The sequence below is a fragment of the Medicago sativa genome, chromosome 8 (genome assembly GCF_051527215.1).
Source record: "Medicago sativa cultivar Bolivia chromosome 8, Bolivia_mono, whole genome shotgun sequence".
Taxonomy (NCBI): domain Eukaryota; kingdom Viridiplantae; phylum Streptophyta; class Magnoliopsida; order Fabales; family Fabaceae; genus Medicago; species Medicago sativa.
In genome coordinates this window covers 63,546,165-63,564,771 of record NC_140756.1, presented here as the reverse complement: position 1 = coordinate 63,564,771, position 18,607 = coordinate 63,546,165, and the positions used below count along the sequence as shown (strand labels likewise).

General features: G+C 33.0%; 2 protein-coding genes and 1 pseudogene across 6 annotated transcripts; 2 read left to right on the top strand and 1 right to left on the bottom strand.

The window, feature by feature from the left end:
- The first annotated feature begins 932 nt into the window (after nt 1–932).
- LOC146900410 (F-box/LRR-repeat protein 13-like) lies at nt 933–2,573 on the top strand (annotated as a pseudogene). The gene is made up of 2 exons (XR_015021730.1): nt 933–1,968; nt 2,059–2,573. The product of XR_015021730.1 is annotated as an F-box/LRR-repeat protein 13-like (transcript).
- A 124-nt stretch (nt 2,574–2,697) lies between these two features.
- Nucleotides 2,698–17,559, bottom strand: LOC146900408 (leucine-rich repeat receptor protein kinase HPCA1-like). 4 transcript variants are annotated; one of them, XM_085733356.1, is made up of 20 exons: nt 17,279–17,559; nt 16,455–16,578; nt 16,274–16,345; nt 14,711–14,785; nt 14,545–14,616; nt 13,778–13,939; nt 13,306–13,380; nt 12,920–12,991; nt 12,721–12,792; nt 12,566–12,634; nt 11,980–12,054; nt 11,814–11,885; nt 11,594–11,728; nt 10,697–11,169; nt 10,253–10,405; nt 10,036–10,175; nt 9,306–9,525; nt 8,563–8,798; nt 7,560–8,043; nt 2,698–3,066 (listed from the first exon to the last, which is right to left on the bottom strand). In XM_085733356.1, the coding sequence occupies exons 1-20, from the start codon at nt 17,361–17,363 to the stop codon at nt 3,032–3,034; spliced, it is 2,901 nt and encodes a 966-aa protein (XP_085589482.1). In that variant the 5' UTR covers nt 17,364–17,559; the 3' UTR covers nt 2,698–3,031. The 4 variants fall into 4 exon arrangements, with proteins under 4 accessions (XP_085589482.1, XP_085589483.1, XP_085589484.1 ...); XM_085733357.1 differs by lacking the exon at nt 2,698–3,066 and adding an exon at nt 15,252–15,321 and having other exon boundaries at nt 7,266–8,043; XM_085733358.1 differs by lacking the exon at nt 2,698–3,066 and adding an exon at nt 15,252–15,336 and having other exon boundaries at nt 7,266–8,043; nt 17,279–17,379.
- LOC146900409 (uncharacterized) lies at nt 3,236–7,181 on the top strand. The gene is made up of 8 exons (XM_085732860.1): nt 3,236–3,265; nt 3,605–3,808; nt 3,891–3,959; nt 4,849–4,882; nt 5,118–5,197; nt 5,880–5,968; nt 6,267–6,335; nt 6,883–7,181. Exons 1-6 carry the CDS (start codon nt 3,236–3,238, stop codon nt 5,913–5,915), a joined length of 453 nt encoding a protein of 150 aa, XP_085588986.1. The 3' UTR covers nt 5,916–5,968; nt 6,267–6,335; nt 6,883–7,181.
- Nucleotides 17,560–18,607: the final 1,048 nt, after the last annotated feature.

Genomic DNA, 18,607 nt, shown 5'->3' with positions numbered 1-18,607 from the left:
TCTTCTAGTTCCGCTGCCCCATTAGGTGATGCTTCAGTGACCTTGAATGGTTCAATCCATTTAGATAACAACTTTTCTTGGATGAAATTGCTTTCTCACCATCTGTTTATCATGATTTTTTTTTGTCCGCTCTTGTAAATCACTGCATTTTCATAGGTATTCATCCAAATGTCTTCCAGCTCATGTAGTTGAAGTAGCCTCTTTCTTCCTGCTGCTTCTGCATTAAAATTTAAAAGATAGTTGAAGTAGCCTCTTTCTTTCTAGTTTTAATGTGTTGTGTTCTAGTCCTACTGGTAAATGGCAACTTTTCCCATAGACCAATTGATAGTTTGACAATTTCATATGTGTTTCGAAGGTTGTTCTATATGTCCATAAAACATCATCCAACTTTATTGACCAATCCTTTCTAAAGTGGTCAATGTTTTCTCTAAAATCTGCTTGATTTGTCGGTTGGATACTTCAACTTGCTCGCTTGTCTGTGGGTGATACGGTGTTTCCTTTCCACTTTATGCATAACATTATACTTAGCTAAAAGTTTTGCTAAAACTATGTTGCAAATATGTGTACCGTCATCGCTTATGAGAAGCAAAATCTATTTAAAGCTGTTAAATATGACCTATGTTGCAAAATCTATTTTTTGAGAAGCTACCCTTGATAGTTTCTAATTTAAAACTGTTTTTAGATTTTTTTAGATTCTAATTTTTTAAAAGTTGTAACAAACGGATTCAATGACAATACATATTTAACATATGCAATGTCGGTCCGGAGCTTCAAACTAAAAAAGAGAATTTAAAAGTCACTCTTGTAAAAAAAAAAAAAAAAAGAATTTAAAAATCACATATAGTGTCAATTTCAACCAAAAAAGAAAAAAAAACACATATATACATGCAGTCTGTGGTTGTTGTCTTACAATCGGTTTAGGTGCAGAGAAACCGGATTATTAGTTCTAAGGAACAGAACAGAGACTTTATTATCCATTCTGCTACTCTCGATCGATTTCACTATCATTCATGCTGTAGCAATGATTCTTGTTCCACACAAACCCAAAAGGAAGAAGAAGAGAAGTGAAAAGAAGGAAGAAAAAGAAGACAGACTGAGTAATTTACCAGATTCTATTATCCATGATATTTTCTCCTTCTTGAACACCAAAGAAGCTTTTCAAACTTGCATACTCTCAACAAGATGGAACTATCTCACAAAGCATCTTCCAACCCTTAGATTAACTTGCAAACCCTTCAACTCTATCGAGACTTTCACTGAATCACTCTCTCGAATTCTGTCTTTTCGTGATGAATCCACTCCACTCCACACTCTCGAGTTTCTTGACAAAGAGGTTTTCGTGGAACCCCGAATACTTAATAGTATCGTAGAATACGCTGTTTCACATCGTGTCCAGGTATTACGAATCACCATCACTTGTAAAATTCACCAACTTCCATCTTGCTTATTTTCATCTCAAACTTTAACTTCTCTTGACCTTTCTATTCACGTTCGTATTGGAATATTTAACAAAGTATACTCCCCAACTCTCTTAATTTACCTGCTTTAACCACCTTGGCTGTAAGGTTCTTCCACTTTCGCGCTGGCGATGATGGTTGCGCTCGCCCCTTTTCCACCTTTAAGAAGTTGAATACTTTGGTCATTGAAAGTTTTAGACTTGTGGAGGATGCAGAAACTCTTTGTATATCAAGTGACACACTTGTCAATTTGACTATGTATGGATATGGATTTATTACCAATGCTAGTTTGATGTGCAACATATCTGCTCCTTCGCTTTCCAACTTTTCTTTTATTGGTTCTCTCAACCAAAAACCATGCCATATCCATCTTTGTTCTGTTAAACACGTTTACATCGATGCAGACATTGGATTCAATCGCCCCGTCCAAGACGAATCTGCAGTCCTACTCAACTGGCTGCTACAGTTTTCTAATATCAAATCATTGACTGTCTCTTCTGATACTCTTCAGGTTTTGCTCTTCACTTTTACTCTTTCCTTTTATTTTTGTCAAAAATAAAATGTATGACTATCCTCATCATTCATTGCATTTCATATATAGGTTCTCTCCTTTCTTCCTAATTTATTCAAGGTTAAACTCTCTTCCTTGTGTTGTAACTTGGAGTCACTGCAAGTCGAAATGAAACCGCTTTCACCTAAATTACACATGAAACTCAGCATGGATCAAGGTACCAAATTTCATATGACAACCAATACATTCATACCCAAAGGAGTAGTGAACTTTTTGCTTCAAAACTCACCATCTGCAAAGGTTAACATCATTTGATCATGCACGTCGATATTAACACTCCATGTTGTAGCTTCTACATTGACGTGCATTAAGGTGCGTAATCACCCTAGTTCAAAACACTAACTTGATAGATCTAATTTATAGGACTTAGTAAGACATCATCTGATCCACATTGTCTCGCATAGATTTTTGTTTTTTAAGAGGTTTTGTTATTAGCACTTGTACATATATGACATTAGTATGTCGACAACTTTTAAGGTGGACCATCTTTATATGTGATTTTCTATGAACCATAACTATTTAGTAAATTATTATTTTCATTATTATTATTGGTGTCATCGTTGTTATTCTATTCTCTACTCTCTTTGATTTTGTAAAAGTCACCCCATACCCTCGCCTTTAGATATCTAGATTCCCTGTAAAACCATCAGATACAGATAAACTAATAGATTTCAAGCTCCACAATACACATTAAAAATAAAATTAATATATGCAAGTTTTGTGAATCGTCTGATCGAATTCAAACGACATGGATACACGCCTTTAACAAGAACGAATAAGGAAATCTACTACTGGAGCTCTCTTACTATACAATGTTGCTATGAGAGAGACAGATTTACTACATTTCCTCCTAAACAATCCATACATGAAAACTATAGGTCACAAAGAATATACAGCATTGTATGTCTTCATTTGAGAATGACAAGACAAAAACTAAATGGCATGTCTAACAAAAGAATGACAAGACAAATGGCATGTCTAACAAAAAATGTATAGCATCTATCTATTTGGGTTCCACTTCAGATGAAAATGTGTACCCTCACTACTACAAAATATACATTTAACATCAAGGGGGGTTTAGTTTTCACATCAGCGCGAAAAATATCTGAAGGGAAAGATACACAATCTTAGTTTTTACATCAGTTGACATAAGCACATGAGGGGAATTCCTAATAGCATATAACATTTACATCAGTGGGTTATTGAAATGAGGGGAAAGACACGCGGTGGCATTTTCGCAATTTGAGTGAAAACTTTGTCTAATTTTTTTTCACATCAGTGGGTGAAAACTGCCTGAGGTAAAAACAAATTAGGTATTAGCCTTATCCTTTCATCCATCGTACAAAACATCCACTTTTTCACTCACACCGTCCAAGCTCTCACCGTCCCGTCCAAGCTCTCACGGTCCACCGTCCAAGCTCATTCATAAAGCTCTCACCGTTTTCCTTGCTATTCAATTGAAACCTCTCACCGTCCAAGCTCTGTTTTCCCTTGTGAGCTCTCTCTCTCTCTCTCTCTCTCTCTCTCTCTCTAATTAGGGTTCATGGTTCTGAAATATTAGAATCTAAACTCACAGAATCTGAAGGATAGATTAAGATTCAATTTGGGGCTATTCTCAATAATCCAAAATCGTGCATTATACTCAATAATCTGCAAGGTAAATTTCAAATCGATCGTCGAACTCGAGTTCATTGTTGCAGATGAAGATTACGTCGAAGCCATTGTTTTCACGATTCTGGTATGTGGATTCCTTGAAACGGCACATGTTCTGATTCTGGAGGTGCTGTTCCAATTTCAACCGCATTGTTTTTGATTCTGGTGGCTTTGTTTTGATACCAGCAGCTTTTTTGTCATCTCTGCAGATTCCTTGCACTTGTGACATTGAAGGGGCTTCACTGCAGAGGGATTCGAAGACTCCAGGGGATTTGGAGGTTTGTGGCGTGTGTTTTGGTAGGTTGTGTAATACATACGGGAACTTTTAATTCTTTTGCAGAGTTCCAATTGTGTATAATTTTAATTTTAATTCTTCCCAGATCATGAGAATATGTGGTAATTGATTGAATATTTCTGTAGAATTTTAGTCCTCTAATGCCTAAGAATTTGTGGTAATGGATTGGGCATTTGTGGTAATTTAATTAATATCTAGTCCTACCTTAAGAGAGAATTTATACTGGACTTTCACACGTTTCTCTTAGATTGTTTCTGTTGACAGCGGGTTATAATGCAAAACATGCAATTTTTTTTGCCTATTTACTGTTTCTACTTTGACGCATTTGAGTCCCTTCTGTCCTTATTTGAATGATGGTTTTAGTTTTCTAGTAGGTGATAATGTTAAGCCCTTCAAGACATTGAAATAGCCTAGGTTAGTGGGAATTGAGGTCAATCTTGATGACTCCATTGACCATTAATTATAAGCTCTACTGTGATATATCTCCACTTCCTCATGACAGTGTAGATTTTTTATTAGTTGATAAGTTTCTAGTTTCTACATACCACTCAACCCTCCACACATATGGTATGTCTATATTTTGTTAATTGGTGCTTATTTGTGTATTCATATTTCCTGTGTGAGCTCTTATTTCCTATAATGGATAAGTTCCTACAATTGCTCTGCATTTTAATGTACATGGGTCCTTGATTAAGCTGACTTTTGTGAATTTTGTAGATATATATTTTTTCAAGGAAATTTTGTAGATATATGTTGCGTGGACAACTATTAAATTTTCTTACTTTCTTTTTGTGAGTAAGTTATAACTTATTTTTTATGTAATTTGTGATTGTATCTATAATTGCATGGGACTACTTTTTTATGGGTGATAGCTTTTTAACAAGAGGGAGGGTCAACAAAGAAGAGGTACGTGGAAGTTACTATATGATCTTATTTTCACAATAAATGTTCACATTAAAAATATCCACATATTTATAGATTTTTTGCTTTAAGTTGATGGCATATAATTCAGTGTACATTATTATTAGTTACGTCTATAACTAGCTTCCATGAAGCCTATTGTTCACAATATCCTCGATGCTTTTTATGGCAAGCAGCAAAGGTATGTCTACACCTTTTAGAAGTACGTATTTGTTACTAGGGTGGATGCAGGAAAAAATGTCTTCTGCTGGAGACAAGCTTCTTCGATTGATGGAGATAAGTGTTTTCAGTGGCATAATGGTGAGTATTTTCATTCCCTTTGTTCATATGCTTGTGGAGTCAAATTGTTGGTTTTATGTTTCCTTCTCATGTCGATGCAACTGTTATGTTTCAGTTGTCTTTGAAACTGTGAAGTTCTTTCCTTTTCATGTTTTAGTTTGATTTGAGATTGACAGAAAGAGAATTATGTTTTGAGAGTTTAAAAAAGGCTAAAATATTTTATCACCTAGCTGTGTTAAATAAAGGTTTTTGTATGAATGAGATAGAGATCATCATTTAAGAAAAGATGAAGCAGCAGTTGTTGAATGTATCAAACACTATATATGGCGTCCTAGCAATGAAGTAGACATCTCTTTGAGGTATCAGGCCTAGGATATGATTAAACCACCTTTTCTTCACAAGTTTCTTTACTCTTAAAACTGGTAGATTTTCGATATCATTCAACATTAATAATCTGATAGTGAAAATCTTTACCAACCACTAAGTTCATGGAAGAGGTTCAACCTCACCTGCTTGTTGAGCTTCAAATTGTTGAAATTGGTCAGGATTATTGTCTTGTTGGTTAAAATTACTAGTTCTTTTTAGTACAAGTTTGTAGGTAGGCTTTGTTGGTATTTTACACGTTAGCTAGAATTATTCAATGAGAACTTATACTTAACTATTTATATATAGAATTTCTACAATATCACATATCATCTTGTAGGTGTCCTATAGGTGTGAATTTCAAAATGTAGTTTGACTCAATTGTTCTTATGGCGTCGCTACTCTTGCCTTTTAGTTTAATCATGGCAGGTGGGTTCATGAGTTGTTTTTTTTTTGTCCTGTAGAATTCTGCAGGTTTTTGTAGTGTTGATCTGTTGGTCCTTTTTTGGTTGGGTGTTTTTCCCTGGATATGATATGTTTTGGTCCTTTTGGTGTTTTTTATTGCATATGGAACAAATGAAATTATGATGCATAGCAATATTGCCCTGTTTTACATGATCAAGGAAAAAATACGGGGCTATGTAGTTGTCCAAACTTCTGATCATTGCATATTATTTCTTTCAAGTTTTATTGCTCTTTCCTGAACACTTTGCTCTCTATTATACAGGTTTTGAAAGACTGGCAATGAAAGTACATTCAAGCTCTTGTTGTTGACAAAGGAACTAAAATGGTAAAGGTTGGTGAATATGCCTTGTTATGTGCTTGCCATGTACATCGATCCTCTGATTTATCTATTGCTTGAATTTCTGGTAACTTCTTATTAGATTTCAGGTAACATATTTTTTTAATAGCTCAAAAAAGTATGGTTAATATTCATTGATTATAGTATTTGCAATGTAGTAAGTCAAATCGGCACTTCTCTTGTTTAACCTTAATATGATATTATGATCAAATTAATGTTCACAAGTTGATAATGGTATTCAAATTACATTATGATATTATGGTTAAGTTACCAGAATTTTTAGGTTATATTCATAGACAGTATCCCTAGCAATTCAACTCTAAACAGGGCCTTCTGATAACTTAACCATAATATCCTAGGGATACTGTTTTGTCCTGAGATATATGATTCCTATGTCTGTAGATTACAAAGATATATGTCTATATATATATTGCTTTTGTCTATGTCTGTAATTTATAAAGATGTGTGCCTATATTACCTTTTGCTTTTGTTGTGTTGCGTTGCTGATCTGAATTTTACTTTTGGGGTGTGATTGTTTTAGCTTTTAACTTGAGAATAGGAGAAGAAGATGGACAAGGCTGAGATGAGATATTGCCGGTGCTTATAACTGAGATGAGATGAGATGTTTTTTGCAGCTGAAGCTTAGCATATTTACAATGATGATTCTGCTGTGGATTTTTTTTTTGTTTGAAATTTCTGCCTAAAGTTGTTTTATTGGAATATTCCTAGCTATAATGTATTCATATGCCTCTTTTATAGATTGGAATATCGACGTGGAAAATTGAGGAATGATTATGTAATATCCAATTAGATAATATAACTTCTTTTTTGGCATTAAAATTATCCATAATTTGTTTTCATTTTATTAATATAAAAGAAAAGAGCAGGTGTCAAGCTTATTTGATAAGCCATTTAAAAAAAATATTTAGACAAAAAAAAAATTATTTCACTACAGTGGTTTTGAAAACTGATGTGAAATATACATATTTAACTTCAGTGTCTATCGTATAACTGATGTGAAAACTCTAGTGTTAAATTTCAAAGTACGTCTATTACATCAGTGGAAGCAGACCCGATGTAGAAATTCAATATTTCACATCAGTCGCGACCTGATGTGAAAGGATGTGGACTTACCACATCATATCACTTTACATCGGTTGCAAACTGATGTGAAAAATCATTTCCAACTGATGTAAAAAATCATTTCTGTAGTAGTGCCTCCACTGTAATCAAAAGCATCACTCTCAATACCATCATCCTTCTTTGTAAAAAGAGTATCAATGTAAGGATGTCTTGTTGCAGCACCTTTAGAAACTTCAAAATTAGCGGCAGATGAAGAAGCTGAAGTAGAATTTGTATTCATCCCATCGTTATGTAATATGGTTTCTAACACTTTCACAACTTCACTCATTGTTGGACGGTCTGAAGCTAAATCCTCGACGCATTGCATTGCCAACTCTAAGAACCTTCCAAATCCTATCAGGTTGGCTGTGTTTCTCACCACTGGATCCATTAGTTCCCTTAAACCATAATACTCTTCATCTTTGTCGTTCATTAAGGTTCGAACTTCGCGAACGACGTACTTACCCTTTTCGATTGGCTGTTTGGATGTTATCAGTTCAAGCATAACTACCCCGAAACTGTATACGTCACTCTTTTCGGTTAGTTGTTGAGTCATGTAATATTCAGGATCTAGATAGCCCTGCAGATGTTAAGCATTTTAGTTATAAAGTTGTTTTTTCCAAAAGGAAAATTAGAAAGCAAATTAAAGACACAATTGTGGAGATTTTGCAGCTAATAGTTCCACATAAGATACTAGCAAGTAACATTTTTCTAGTGTTTTGAAAAATATGCCAATGAAAACAACTATCAGTATCAGCCTCAGAAAAAGACAACAATCTATTTATTTATTGATTGAAGAGCACTATGTATAAGAGGATTCTCTCTTGTCACCAAATCACACAATTGCTGCATTAATGCCATCTTGATCATCTGATCAAATAAAAATCAGACAATCTACGCTCTGACTTTGATTATGAGTTCAGAATTAAAATTCGGAATGTGGGCTGTCCAATCTTTGATTTGACAGTCCAGATAGGTAACTACATGATAACGCGAACGCAGAGAATCAAAATTCATATATCAGAATTTACGTTTGTAGCAAAGTCGAACAATTAAAATCAAAATATAATTTGGTTATTGTTATTCTATTGTTACTCACCAATGTCCCTTTGACCTGAGTTGAGACATGGCCTTTCTCACTGTCTGATACAAGCTTAGACAGACCAAAATCTGAAACCTTTGCAGTTAAATTTTCATCCAGCAAGATATTGGTTGACTTCACATCTCTATGTATTATGGGAGGGTTGGCCAGTTCATGTAAGTATGCAAGTCCTCTAGCTGAGCCAAGAGCAATACGGAGTCTCCTCTTCCAATCAAGTTGTGTACCAGATTTTCCTGCAACTCAAATTGATTGATGCAAAGGATTTTATTAGGTTCTTAAGCAGTATTGTGGATCTTTTTTTCTCTTGTTCTATAATAAATAAATGCCAAAACCTAGAAAAATGGCTTTTGTACAATCAAATTTAGACAACTTTCGCAATGACTTTTTTAAGTGGTTAACACAATTTAAATTCATACTCAATGTAGTTACGTTGATGGTTAATGAGTTTTGACACATATCCATCAATCCATTAATCATATACAAAACGTAACTAACCACCTATTTCATTTGGATTAACCATTTATGCTGTCACAAAAGTTGTCAAATTTTAGTTCTTGAACTAACAAAACTGAAAAATAAGCTCCAAAGAAATATGTGTACAATACATTTAAGTCTTTTAATATTTTTTCTGTATGAAATGATTTATACCAAACAGTTTAGTCAACAAAATTTCATTCGTGAATTTTAAATTTGTTTTTCCTTTAGAGAATACGTTTAACTTTCAGCTACTATGAACTTACCTGACAAACTCTCCCTTAGTGTTCCGTTAGGGATAAATTCATAAACTAACATCTGTTCTCCTTGTTCAAAGCAGAATCCAACAAGGCTAACAAGATTCTTGTGATGAACTCTTGAAAGCAACTCAATTTCATTCTTGAACTCTAGGCCTCCTTGCATCGATCCTTGCTGAGCTCTTTTGATTGCAACTATTTTTCCATCAGGGAACACCCCTTTGTACACCTAGAGTCAATAATAGAGAATTACAAAATTTGATGATTAGCAAATCAAGATTCAAATAATGAACTGGAAGATATTATATTTTTTTGAATCTTGAATCGAACCTTATTATGAATCGTTATAATACAATGCCAATTAAAATATGTCATTTGTAAGTAAAAAACAAGTGGTACAACAAAATTATAAGTTGATATATCAATTATCATATATGGCCCTCAAAATAATTCAAGATTCAGGTCATATATCAAATAAAAAAAAGTGGTTTGTTATACAAATTTGACAAAAACAAATAGTTGGCTACACTAAGTTTAGATAATGATTCTTTTGAAAGAATCAAGATTCGTGATAGTGAATCAGAATTGTAGTTGAGATTCATGTTCAAATAGATAGACACTAGATATTTGTATCAACTGGATTCAATTTAGTATCGAATCGAGATACGCCTCCATGTATCCATGAACTGTAAGATACTGATAACAATGACAAAAACATCTTCCTGTAAGATTCTGATACCTTGCCATAGCCACCAAAGCCTATCTCATTGCTTCCAGAGAAATTGTTGGTGCACTTTTTGAGTTCAACATAAGAGAACCATCTTGCTCCCTTCAATTGTGGTGCACCTCCACTATCCTTGCCACTTGGTGCCCAGGATGCTGGGAAAAATACGTTTGTGACTACAAGAAAATCAAATAGGAACTTTTTTTTGAGTAAAAATGAGAACTTCAATTACCAAATGGTCTACTTATTCCAATGGCTTTCTCTGCACGCTTCTTTTGCAAGATTGCATATACCATTAACCCTATGAGGCACAGAATCAAAGTTGTGCTTCCAGCTGTTATTCCAATAATAGTACCTATGCTAAGAGAAGCTCCTTTGTGGGAATCTGAAATAATTTAAATTGACATTTTGTTATATATGTAAATATCACGGTTACCAGCTGCATAGATGTTGCAATTGTAATTGCACTAGTATTAATACACACATACATATTTAGTTACAATTTAAACCTTGTGTGTTCAGTTATTAAACAACAATGGAAATTAATTGTAAATCACAATATTGCATTAGGCATACATCAATGTTGTGTATCAACTGTTAATTTTACATCTTTCATAAAGCTAAATATAAAACATCAAAGCACATTAATAATGTGTGTATTGTATTTTTATGTTACCTGGAAAAGCATAAGGAAATGCTAGGAAGTAATAGGGTCCAAATTCATGTGGAGGCTTGTAAGTTTGATTACTCAATGAAAATCCAAATCTTTGAACTTCTGACCTATTAAAATATTGTCCTGTTGGTGGAAAGAGTGCTAGTTGCATTTGTAGATAATCATCACCATTGAAAAAAGGGTTTTGTAAAGAAACTGAACCAGGTGTTAAACCCAATTTCTCCCATAAGCTCTTTTCAAGTGAATGGAAAATAGTTATATTAGACAATTCTCTGAACAAAGGTCCTCTAAAATACAAGATTCCTTGATATGGATAGGCACATTCACAACTTTGTGGACTGAGCTTTTGATCAGAGGGACATGATAATATTCCTCCACAATTAGCCAAGCTAGTGGAATAGGGCTGTTTAGGTTGTTGCTGAAGTTGGCAGTAATTTGTATTAGAGAGGGTTATGCACACTGGATTTCCTATGAGACTGAAATACATGCATAGATAGAAATCACTACATTAGTAAAAGGCCATGCAAATGAAAGAGGTTCTATTTGGACCGACTTATTTTGGTATTAAAGGCCATATAAAGTTAATGTTATTTGATAATCATTTTTAGCTTAAAAGATAGTATATTTTTTTATAGAACAATAGAATTCGAATCAAATAAAGAAATAGATAAAGTTATCAAAGGTCTTTCACTTGATTTGAAAAATTCATCTCAACTTCTTTTTGAAAAGTAATTTATATCTAGTTTCGATACTTAAACTAAAATACTTTTTAAATTGATATTTTCAACAAAAAAATAAAATACTGTTTGGCCTAACTTCTTTAATGGAAAAGAGAAGTAAAAACAATGCATGTCAAACGGGGCCGAAGTATGTGAGATTAGAAAGCAAAAAATGTCTCACATCAATGTATTTTTGTAATGTGAACCGAATGTTACTGATGAAATCTGGTTGTCTCGTAAATCCACAAGCTTCAACCGAGGACAAATGCTGTCATCCATGTTTGGTGTTTTGTTCAGTGCATTGCTTCTTAGTTTCCTGAATTTAAAAGATGAAAATTATGGTTACTGCTTCCAATGTTTATAGTTTATACTTATCTTTTACATTGAAGTTTGGGACTTACACTTGCTGTATTTGAGGACTGCTGAAGAGTTTTGATGGAAGAGGACCTTCAAGTGATCCAAACTCCATAATACTAAGCATAGTATATATTATGGAGGAAAAAAATTCCTTGTTATATTGCATAACTTGATAAGGGAGAAACTTTATTTTTCTTGTAAATTACTTACAGAGTGGTGAGTGATGATAAAGTTGAGAACCAAATTGGAGCTTTTGATGGATCAAAGGAATTGTTACTAAGATCCCTACATAACATTATCAATTGATTAGCATTATATGAATGATAACATCATATCATATGAAAGGAACTATGTATTATTTGAACAACTAAAATTCGACAACTTTTGTGACAAAACAATCTTCGTGGTTAAGACAGTTCATATAAGCAGTTAACTAGTTTTGATGATTAATGGATATAACACGTGTCAAAACTTATTAGCCATTTACATAACTTCATTAACCATAAATTTGGACTTAATTAACCTCATTTCTCAGGTGTTCAACTCTACATGTAGTTGAATACCTTAAGTTATAGTTAACCCCGTCCTAATTCATGACAGGTTAATTAAGTAATGATGGTGGTTAATGAATTTGACACATGATATATCTATTAATCATTGAAATGCAATTAACCACTGATTTGAAATGTGCTAACCACACAAAAGTTGTTGTGAATATTGTCTAAATTTGGTTGTACGAAAATCATTTCTCTTATAGAAAAGAAAGTAGAAACTCCAATGCATGCCAATTACTTACACATAATTGAGGTTATCCATTGATGTTAAGTCTGGCAAAGGACCTGACAAACTGTTGTGTGCTAAATTCCTGGAATGAAGTAACACTGTATAATTATCCATTGATGTTATTATAAAATCCTTTTATATATCTGCGTCTCAAATCTAAGTACTCACAATTCGGTGATGTTGCTAAGGTTGCTGAGATTTGAAGGGACCTCTCCTGTCAAGAAATTTCTGTCGAGCCGACTGTCATAAATTTGAAACAATTAACAAAAAGGTAATCAAAGAAGAATATTCAGTATAATGAAAATAAATGGAAGAAGGACTTTGGTGAATAAAAAACATCTGAAATATTAAGGAAAGAAGTACTTACAGAACCTCAACTGTCTGAACTAGTCCTATTGTAGAAGGGATACTCCCACTTAAATCATTTCCATCAAATAATCTGTCAGGAAGAACGCAAACACCACAACAATTTAGAGTTGAGACTATAAGCTTATAAAAACCTAAAATGATCTTGTTTGGATAAACAACTTAACTAAGCTTATAAGTTATAACATAAGTGCTTATAATATAAGTTCTTATGTATACGTTATTTCTACAACAAAGATAAAATAAAGTCAAATTGCTTTCATATAACCTATAACCTGTTTTCATAAGCTATCCTGAAGAGTGTATTAAATTAAGCTGACTCGCAAGTTCTTGTGCTAGTAGTAAAACTCAAATAAGTTAATCCAAACATCGCAAATGTCAACTTACATGTGTATGAGTACCATGTGAGAGCTGAAAAGTTTTGGAGGAATGATACCAGAAAGCTTGTTTTTATTGAAATGGCTGCATAAAATAGTAATTGAAAAACTGTTGATTTAATACTCATTATAACATTAGCAACTGATAATAGAGTAAAAGATAAAAGGGAGCATTGTTCTCTCAAATAGGGCTATTTCGACTAATAAAAATAAGATAATATAAATCTAATATTTCCTAAACAAGTCTAACATTTTCAGAAATTTTGAAATGTCAGGACATTGTTTCAAAAAAATGCAATATTCGTTGCTCGTCTTCCATATTTTGTTTATCACAATTGTTTATTACACAAGATGTTTATTTTGACAATTTAAAATGAACACAAATTTTAGAAAATGAAAAACTGAATGTTTTTAAACAATAAGGAGCCTTAAAAAGTACTCAAAAAGTCAATAAAGAAACACTAAAAAAACAAGCAACTCACAAGTGCTTAGCCTTTAAAAGGAGGTCTAAACCAGGGGTTGTGGAGGTTGAGACTGGGAGAGGCCCTGTAAGTTGATTGTCTGCCAAGTCCAACCAATAAAGTTTGGAGAGTTTCCCCAATGAAGGAGGTATTTTTCCAGTGAAGTTGTTTGAATTTAAAGCCCTGAATAATTCAATAAGATGTGTATAGTATTAAATTACTAATCACTCATTTGTTATGCAAGTAAAAATAAATGTTTTAGAAACCGAACTGGAGATCAAATCCGCAAAACCTCTGATCATTGGTTCAATCAGTTGTACCGGTTCAATCTTGATTCAGCCACCCTACATTATAACAGGATCAAACCAATGGGCGAATTGGCTAGTTCCTGGTTCAACTTATTGAACCGTTCAGTTCAGTCCAATTTTTAAAACATCAGTAAAAATGCTTCTTCTAAAAAATTTCTTACAAGAAAGATAGCCCTGAAAGATCCCCCAATCTATATGGTCGGTATAATGTATATCAAATTATCACGTATGTTTGAACAACTGAAAATAATGGTTAATGACGTTTAAAATCGCGGCTAATTACATTCGGTGGATGATTAATGACTTATTACACCTTGTGATATCCATTAATCGTCTTATGAATGTAATTAACCACATATTGGAATGACCTTTAACCATTCAAATTGTTGTCGATTTTGCTGTTAAATTTGTGTATGAAAATATTATTTTTTGTATTTGTTAATATGCATGTAAAAATGCTTCTTTCAAGATCATTCTTACAAGAAGGATAGCTCTGAAAGATCCCCTAATGTATCTGGAATATTGCCACTGAAGCTGCAACCAGCCAAAATTCTGAAACAGTGAAGTTTAAAGGCTTATGAAAATTACTAAAAGTTTCACTTGAAATGACATTGGGAAATTAACTGGTTTTGTGAGCCTAACTTACAGAATATTTAGCTTGCTTAAGTCTCCCAATTGTGGAGAGATAGAACCCATTAAACCTTTATTAAAGGACAAGTCCCTGCAGTTACATGAATTGACACAAGTTAATATGGAAATACTGTATGGAAGTTTTCTATTCCTTCTTTTTTACGACTAAAGCTAAGTTAGTATTATGGAAACAATTTTATTTAATAGTATTGTAATTGTGATTATGGCTTGTTAGATTCTTATACAATAGACAATCAATTTAGTCTATAAAGTATCACTCGTTTTCCAGTTTAGTCTTTTTTTCGGTATAGAGTAAACTGGCACATGGCGTGAAAAAGCCACTCCAAACCAGATTACAACTTTAAAGAACAACAAAACACACTACCATTAATCCTAAACAAATTGCACATGAGTGGCTAAACTATATTGGAAACCACTACATGGCTCCCCCTCTATTTAAAACAAAATCTGCTAAGCCAATGCATTCCCCCTGCTACTAAAAACCAGAAAAACTAAAAGTCTCCTACATTCTGCAGCAAACAATTCCATAGAAACACCTTCTAGATACTGTCAACAGCAACAAACCGTGAAGCCAACGCAAATTTCAAAGCAGCAGCCAACAAATCTCTGTAGAAAGGCAAACTATAAACAGTTTGAAAACAAACAAGTGGATTAGACCACTAATCCGAAAAAAATTAAAATTTTATTCCTACCCTGCTAATGAATCAAGACCAAGATAGTTGTTTGATACGATCTACAACTTCTCACACATTGATGATTTTTCCGTTAAAAATTATATGATTATATTCCAACCAAATATACCTAGCCTCGTAAGCCAAATTAAATGTGACCCCTCCCGACTCTTCTTTCCTTTGTAAACCAAATTGACCAATAAAAAATGATCTACTATCTCATAACTCCAATTATCTGGTTTCCAATTCACTGAATTGAGAATTAGGTCCGAAATCTTGAGTTTTCGCGCAATTTACAAATAAATGACTTGCTGATTCTATGCCTTCAAAGCAAAATACACAGTTTTGTTGATGAATATCCCAAATGACTCCTCTCCTCCATAATTTGACCCGGGTTGGAAGCCTTTCTTGTAACAATTTCCATCCAAAGCAATTTTTGACGGCATGGAGGTAACCCAAAGTCGCCTAACAGCAGATATACATTCTGCATCTGCTGCTGCAGAATTTTGCAGGCTTTGCAACAATTCATGACAGACCCTGACCAAAAATCCTGTGCATTTGTTTGGTAGCCAGTCCTTAAAGTATATCGAATTTGTCATTTAGTCTCTAAAGTATATGAAATTTTTAACTATAGTCCATGCTATGACGATGTCAGAGACTAACATGACGAATTTTCATATACTTGAAAGGCTAAAATGACGAATTTCATTCATATGCTCAAGAAACTATTTATAATTTTTAAAAATTTGGAACTGAATTGGAGAGAAAATAATACTTTAGATACCAAATTGATGATTTATTTCATGATTATATTAGTAATATATATAGTGCAACCATAATGCTAGTCTTTGGTTTCATTTTAATAATACACATAAAACAACACTTACAAGGATCTTAATTCTGTGAGTCCACCAATATCTCCACTTAATTCACCCTTCAGGCCCATGGTTGACAATCCCCTATATTTTTTAAAATTAGTAGTAGGAAAAGTGTGAGTAAAAGGGTGATAAAATTAATATACCAAAGTTCACAAGGAATAATAATGTTCAATTTATTTATATATATTACAATGAAGTAACCCTTGATTTGTTGCAGGTTACTCCTTCCCAAGGTGCTCCACAAGGGTCTTCTGATTTGTGCCAGCTGGGTGGTGTACCTTGCCATATATCTTTTAGAGATAGAAGTACGGCAACTGCAACAGTATATAAACATTATAAAAAATGCATTAAACAATAGTAACTTAAGTCATATTTAAACAACTTAATTAAGTGCTTATCATACAAGTATTTATGTATAATAAGTTATTTCTATAACAAAGAATAAAATAAAGTCAATCTGTTTTCTATTAACTATAAGTTGTTTTCCTAAGTTATTTTGAACATTCTCACTAGTGTTTAGGCTAATAGGTAAGTTCAATAGACAAATCCAAACATGCCCTTACTATGATATTGTGTTTTGGCATGAAACTAACATCCTCACTTGTTTATGTATGAACAATTATCGTATTACATAAGAAAATCAATATTTGACAAACCATTTCACTACTCAAGATGAGCACAGTTGGACTAAAGAAAATAAGAGTGCGTTTGTTTAAGCTGCTAGGATAACTTTTAGAGAAAAAATACTGAAGCTAATTTCCGCTTGTTTACAATCACAAAATTATTTTTAAAACATTCTGAAGTTAATTTTCGTTTGTTTACAATCATAAAAATCTCTTGCAATCGAGTTCCTCATTTTTAGAAAAAATAGATTTTAAAAAACTTAATAGAATAACTTTTCATTTTAAGGTTAAACATGATTTTTTTTTAACAAAATGATTTTAAAAAAAAATCCTAAACATTACACAAATGACACTTTTGATCAATAATAATAGGGATGTCATAAAACATTACCATCTTGAGGATCAGTAATTGAAAAGATGAGATGAATTTGAGCCCATAAGAATAACAAAAAGAGAAACACACTTTGTATTTCCATGTTAGAAATAGTTCTCAATCAACTTCTTGAAAATTTGCTGATTATATAGCACTCAGATAAAATTTGTCTCAAGCAAAGAAAAAGGATATTATGCATTGCATGTAAGTATAACATGCTAGCTACCAACTAGCAAGAAACAAAGTCAAGTGTAGAAAGTCTAGGATGAAGAGGAAGTAGTGAAGGACAAAAATACAATGAAGTCTCAATTTTTGTTGATTTTTCCTATCTTAATTACAAGCTAATCCAATTCAATACTGTTGCATGCCACGTATCTATATATTCACAATCATAGACTCATAGTCTTCTTCTGACTTTTTCAAACTCTTTAACTTAGCCACAAACCAATTGCTATGTTACCCTTTCTTCACTTCATAGCTAGCAAGTCGCTCTTAACTGTCTTGTCAACATTAATTAATTTTGCTTGCTTAGTGACCAATAGAAAAGAAATCTTGCAACTTGTTCATCGTTCCTTTCCATTGATGTTACTAAGTCATGTGTAAATTATACCCAATAATAAATGTTAGGGTAGCATTTATATATTTATTGCATGCACATTTATTAGAGTAATGATAGGTGTACACGCAACGGCGAAGCTAGCAAAATTTTCTTAAGATAGCCACATATAAAGCGAAATAAATTTTTTTTTTAAATTAATAGTAAATTTTACCAATAAGCAAAAAATTAAATCACAACAACTATTACTTATATAAAATGTACTTCATAAAATACACTTAAAACAACAAGAATGGAATATAAAGGGTTATAATTTACTAATTACTTATTTTTTTAGCTATAATAAAACTTGGGTAGCCAACTATGTATTATTAGGGGTAGCTAAGTATACAAATATACCTACTTATTCAATGATTTTCTCTCTCTTTAGGGTAGCCATATCCACCCCTTGAGTATGAAAGCATCCACCCCTGTGTACACGGGATCCATGCATGTGTAAAACTTTTTAACTATTAACTTACTACTCTTTTCTCTCCTTCTCAAACCCTAACTGTCATCCCTTTCTTCTTCTTGTCTACCGAAGAGTGGTGATCTTGGGTCAATTTTGTCCAAAAATCACTCATTCGAATTGTTTTTCCTTCTTTTCTAATTGAATAAGTGATTTCCATTTTCTTTCATTTGTTTTTGTGATTTCGTCGTCTTTGCGCGACTCTGTTTGTTTTGATTTCTCATCTTTGTGCGGTGTATTTTTGATTTCCCGTCATCATGATATGTTTATTCGATTTAGGTTG

Coding starts and splice junctions, on each gene's coding strand:
- LOC146900409 (XM_085732860.1), top strand. CDS start 3,236: ATGAGGGGAAAGACACGCGGTGGCATTTTC. Junction 3,266..3,604: donor AGACACGCGGTGGCATTTTC/GCAATTTGAGTG, acceptor CTAAACTCACAG/AATCTGAAGGATAGATTAAG. Junction 4,883..5,117: donor GGAGGGTCAACAAAGAAGAG/GTACGTGGAAGT, acceptor ATTTGTTACTAG/GGTGGATGCAGGAAAAAATG.
- LOC146900408 (XM_085733355.1), bottom strand. CDS start 17,363: ATGGAAATACAAAGTGTGTTTCTCTTTTTGTTATTCTTATGGGCTCAA. Junction 13,940..14,544: donor CTTTCAGAGCTATCCTTCTT/GTAAGAATGATC, acceptor TGAATTATTCAG/GGCTTTAAATTCAAACAACT. Junction 11,170..11,593: donor CATTACAAAAATACATTGAT/GTGAGACATTTT, acceptor CATGTATTTCAG/TCTCATAGGAAATCCAGTGT.